This window comes from Oncorhynchus tshawytscha, linkage group LG31 (assembly GCF_018296145.1).
Source record: "Oncorhynchus tshawytscha isolate Ot180627B linkage group LG31, Otsh_v2.0, whole genome shotgun sequence".
In the NCBI taxonomy this organism is placed as follows: Eukaryota; Metazoa; Chordata; class Actinopteri; order Salmoniformes; family Salmonidae; genus Oncorhynchus; species Oncorhynchus tshawytscha.
In genome coordinates this window covers 25665500-25670499 of record NC_056459.1, presented here as the reverse complement: position 1 = coordinate 25670499, position 5000 = coordinate 25665500, and the positions used below count along the sequence as shown (strand labels likewise).

General features: G+C 41.2%; 1 protein-coding gene across 5 annotated transcripts in view; it reads left to right on the top strand.

Moving 5' to 3' along the window:
* Positions 1 to 5000, top strand: part of LOC112234312 (cyclic AMP-responsive element-binding protein 5) — a 37864-nt gene that overhangs the window by 27914 nt on the left and 4950 nt on the right. For 4 of the 5 annotated variants that reach the window (XM_042310257.1, XM_042310258.1, XM_042310260.1 and 1 more), the window contains exons 8-9: positions 3269 to 3628; positions 4358 to 4567. In XM_042310257.1, coding sequence (XP_042166191.1) covers positions 3269 to 3628; positions 4358 to 4567 — 570 coding nt within the window. The remainder of the gene's footprint in view (positions 1 to 3268; positions 3629 to 4357; positions 4568 to 5000) is intronic. The other variant, XM_042310262.1, reaches the window with a different exon arrangement.

Here is a 5000-nt window from a genome sequence, read left to right as displayed (position 1 = left end):
TCTGTGTGTGAGAGAGAGAGAGAGAGAGAGAGAGAGAGAGAGAGAGCTAGAGTGTCTGTGAGAGAGAGAGCGTCTGTGTGTGAGAGAGAGAGAGAGAGAGAGAGAGAGAGAGAGCTAGAGTGTCTGTGAGAGAGAGAGCGTCTGTGTGTGAGAGAGAGAGAGAGAGAGAGAGAGAGAGAAAAGAGAGAGCAATAGTGTCTGTGAGAGAGAGAGAGAGAGAGAGAGAGAGAGAGAGAGAGCTAGAGTGTCTGTGTGAGAGAGAGAGAGAGAGAGAGAGAGAGAGAGAGAGCAAGAGCGTCTGTGAGAGAGAGAGAGAGAGAGAGAGAGAGCTAGAGTGTCTGTGAGAGAGAGAGAGAGAGAGAGAGAGAGAGAGAGAGAGAGAGCAAGAGCGTCTGTGAGAGAGAGAGAGAGAGAGAGCTAGAGTGTCTGTGAGAGAGAGAGCGTCTGTGTGTGAGAGAGAGAGAGAGAGAGAGAGAGAGAGAGAGAGAGAGAGAGAGAGAGAGAGAGAGAGAGAGAGAGAAAGTGAGGGGGAAAAGAGAGTGCGTCTGTCAGACAGAAAGAGATAGACCGTGTCTGTGTGGTCGGCTGGTAGAACTGGCACAGACAGCTACATGACCTCATTGCTGGCAGTGGCACTCTCTAAAGCCCTGTTTATACCTGGTTCTACAGTAACATGCATCCTTTGTCTTGATCTTGTCCACATTCTGATTGTGCCTACATTTTCAGACAGCTGTAGACGATTAAAAGACACATTGTGATCTGATTTTGATCAGATCTTCCTGACCACCTCAGATTGTGTCTGGATATCCTAAAAGTATAGACAGATCCGGACGGTGAAAAAATGTAAATCACCATTATCCCGCCTTCTAAAATTATTGAGAGGTGGCACCATTAACTTATGGCATCAATGTGTCTTAAAATAAATAAATATTATTCTGAAAGACTAATACGTGGACACAAGACGAATATGGGCACAGTCAGAATGTAGTCGAGATCAGGACAAGGGACACATGTTAACACCATGTATAAACTAGGCTTAAATGTCCTCCCTTTTTTTCATTGGTGATTGGAGCGGAAAAAATAAACTACTTCTCTTAAAGAAATATTGCATAACCGAGAGTGATAGTAATGTTGGGAGTGCTGTGATGTCATGCCCCAGAAACACTCTCTGTCGGTGTCCCAAATGGCACCATATTCCTTACAAATGCACTACTTTTGACCAGAGCCTGTAGGGAATAGGGAGCCATTTGGAATGCAATCTCTGCCTTGCTGAGAGTGAGAGAACGGTGAAATCACTGCTAGAGCTGTGCAGTGTTGGCAATGTGTTAGCAGAGTTCCTATATAGTTCATCTATTATTTAGATTCTATCAGAAGTCATGTACAAGTCATATGCAGTACTATGAGGTGATATGCAAGTGATACACTGTTAACTTAATATATGAAGTGATATACTGTCAACTTAACTTAGATATCTAGTGATATACTGTCAACTTAACTTAAGATATGAAATGATATACTGGCAACTTAACTTAAGATATCTAGTGATATACTGTCAACTTAACTTAAGATATGAAATGATATACTGGCAACTTAACTTAAGATATCTAGTGATATGCTGTCAACTTAACTTAAGATATGAAATGATATACTGGCAACTTAACTTAGATATCTAGTGATATGCTGTCAACTTAACTTAAGATATGAAATGATATACTGTCAACTTAACTTAGATATCTAGTGATATGCTGTCAACTTAACTTAAGATATGAAATGATATACTGGCAACTTAACTTAGATATCTAGTGATATGCTGTCAACTTAACTTAAGATATGAAATGATATACTGTCAACTTAACTTAAGATATGAAGTGATGCCTCCCGGGTGGCGCAGTGGTCTAAGGCTGTGCCACCAGAGATTCTAGGTTCGAGCCCAGGTTCTGTCGCAGCCGGCCGCGACAGGGAGGTCCATGGGGCGACAGACAATTGACCCAGCGTTGTCCGGGTTAGGGAGGGTTTGGCCGGTAGGGCTATCCTTGTCTCATTGCACACTAGCAACTCCTGTGGCGGGCCGGGCGCAGTGCACGCTGACCAGGTTGCCAGGTGTACAGTGTTTCCTCCGACATATTGGTGCGGCTGGCTTCTGGATTGGATGAGCATTGTGTCAAGAAGCAGTGCAGCTTGGTTGGGTTGTGTTTCGGAGGACGCATGACTCTCGACCTTCACCTCTCCTGAGTCCGTACGGGAGTTGCAGCGATGAGACAAGACTGTAACTACCAATTGAATACCACACAATTGGGGAGAAAAAAAAGGGTTAAAAAAAAAGGATATCAAGTGACATCCAACTGTTCACTTAAATTAAGATATCAATTAATACACTGTTAACTTAAGATATCAATTAATACACTGTTAAATTAAGATATCAATTAATACACTATTAACTTAAGATATCAATTAATAAACTGTTAAATTAAGATATCAATTAATACACTGTTAAATTAAGATATCAATTAATACACTGTTAAATTAAGATATCAATTAATACACTGTTAACTTAAGATATCAATTAATACACTGTTAAATTAAGATATCAATTAATACACTGTTAAATTAAGATATCAATTAATACACTGTTAAATTAAGATATCAATTAATACACTGCTAAATTAAGATATCAATGAATACACTGTTCAATTAAATATCAATTAATACTCTGTTAACTTAAGATATCAATTAATAAACTGTTAACTTAAGATATCAATTAATACACTGTTAAATTAAGATATCAATTAATACACTGTTAAATTAAATATCAATTAATACACTGTTAAATTAAGATATCAAGTGTTGTTGATGATTGGCACTTCTTGACTATTTTCACAGCTGGGAAAGAAGAGAATGAATAACAAAAGCAATGACGTCATTCAGTTGTTTTCCTTTGTTCAGTTCATTCTGTTGTTTTCCTTTGTTCAGTATATTCAGTTGTATTCCTTTGTTCAGTTCATTCAGTTGTATTCCTTTGCTCAGTTCAGTCAGTTGTATTCCTTTGCTCAGTTCAGTGGTGATATGTTTGTTGGAAATAATTTAAGGCCTTTAAACACCAAGTCCGTTCTTTGGAACAAGTCCAGATTTTGGACAGAAATAAAATCACATCGGGGTTCGTAAAAAAGGCCTTTTCGACATCAGTTTAATTATAATTTGACATTCATTGTAATTTATCATTCATTTTAATTTGATGGTATTAAGTTTTGACGACCTTTCTATTCCTCAGAGGGCTAAAACTATGGGTCACCCCCACCAACACCATCACCAACACCAACACCCCGGAGCTGTCGCCAACAGCAACATGGATCCCACCATAGGTCACATGATGGAGATGATGTCACCGCGGCAACGACACACTCACCTGCAGCAGCAGCAGCCTCATCAGCACCTGCAGCAGGCTCTGCCCATCTCCTACCAGCAGCACTGCCACGCCTCTCCACATCACCTGGGAAGTGCCCACAGCCAGGGGCACCAATCAGGGAATGTGCTGCATCATCAGGTTCACCAATCACCTCCCTCGCACCTGCAGGCCAGCCACACCCACCAAACCTCCCCTCACCTGCCCCTCCACTCCATAGCTGTTCAGGTACAGTACTACTTAGGTGTTGTCATGACCATTCAAAAATCAAAACAAACTTTATTTGTCACTTGCGCCGAAGTCTTTATCGTGAAATGTTTACTTACAAACCCTGAACAAGAAGAGTTAAGAAAATATTTACCAAGTAGACTAAAATAAAAAGTAATAATAAAAAGTAACACAGTAAGTATAATGATAATGAGGCAAAATACAGGGGGCACCGGTACTGAGACAGTGTGCTGGGTACAGGTTAGTTGAGGAAATTTGTACATGTAGGTGGGGGTGAAGTGACTATGCATAGATAATAAACAGTGAGTAGCAGCAGTGTACAAAAGCGAGGGGGGGTCAATGTAAACACCAAGGAACTTGAAGCTCTCGACCTGCTCCACTACAGCCCCATTGATGTTAATGGGGGCTGTTCGGCCCTCCTTTTCCTGTAGTCCACAATCATCTCCTTTGTCTTGCTCACATTGAGGGAGAGGTTGTTGTCCTGGCACCACACTGCCAGGTCTCTGACCTCCATAGGCTGTCTCATCGTTGTCAGTGATCCGGCCTACCACTCTGTATCAAGTTTTGTTATTTCAACATGAGGGTTAACAAGTGGTTGCATCATCACAGTTTATTTCCACTGTTACGTAATTATTATGACACTAATGTCTATACCTTATCACAGAGGATTAAATCAAGTGTTCCAGGTTCTTAGTCAATACTGCATCATGAGGATGGTGTGTTGTACAGTCATCCCAGCAGACACATTCCCTGCATGCAGGCCAGGCGGCTGGAGGACGTCGCAGGAGGTCTGTGGACCAGGACCCAGACGAGCGCAGGCAGAAGTTCCTGGAACGCAACAGAGCTGCGGCCACGCGATGCAGACAGAAGAGGAAGGTCTGGGTGTCTGCTCTGGAGAAGAAGGCAGAGGAGCTGACGCACAACAACATGCAGCTGCAGGTAGGTTTATACACACACACATACACACACACATATACACACACATACACACATACACACACACATACACACACACATACACACACACATACACATACAGACATACAGTGGGGAGAACAAGTATTTGAGACACTGCCGATTTTGCAGGTTTTCCTACAAAGCATGTAGTGGTCTGTAATTTTTTATCATAGGTACACTTCAACTGTGAGAGACAGAATCTAAAACAAAAATCCAGAAAATCACATTGTATGATTTTTAAGTAATTAATTAGCATTTTATTGCATGACATCAGTATTTGATACATCAGAAAAGCAGAACTTAATATTTGGTACAGAAACCTTTGTTTGCAATTACAGAGATCATACGTTTCCTGTAGTTCTTGATCAGGTTTGCACACACTGCAGCAGGGATTTTGGCCCACTCCTCCATACAG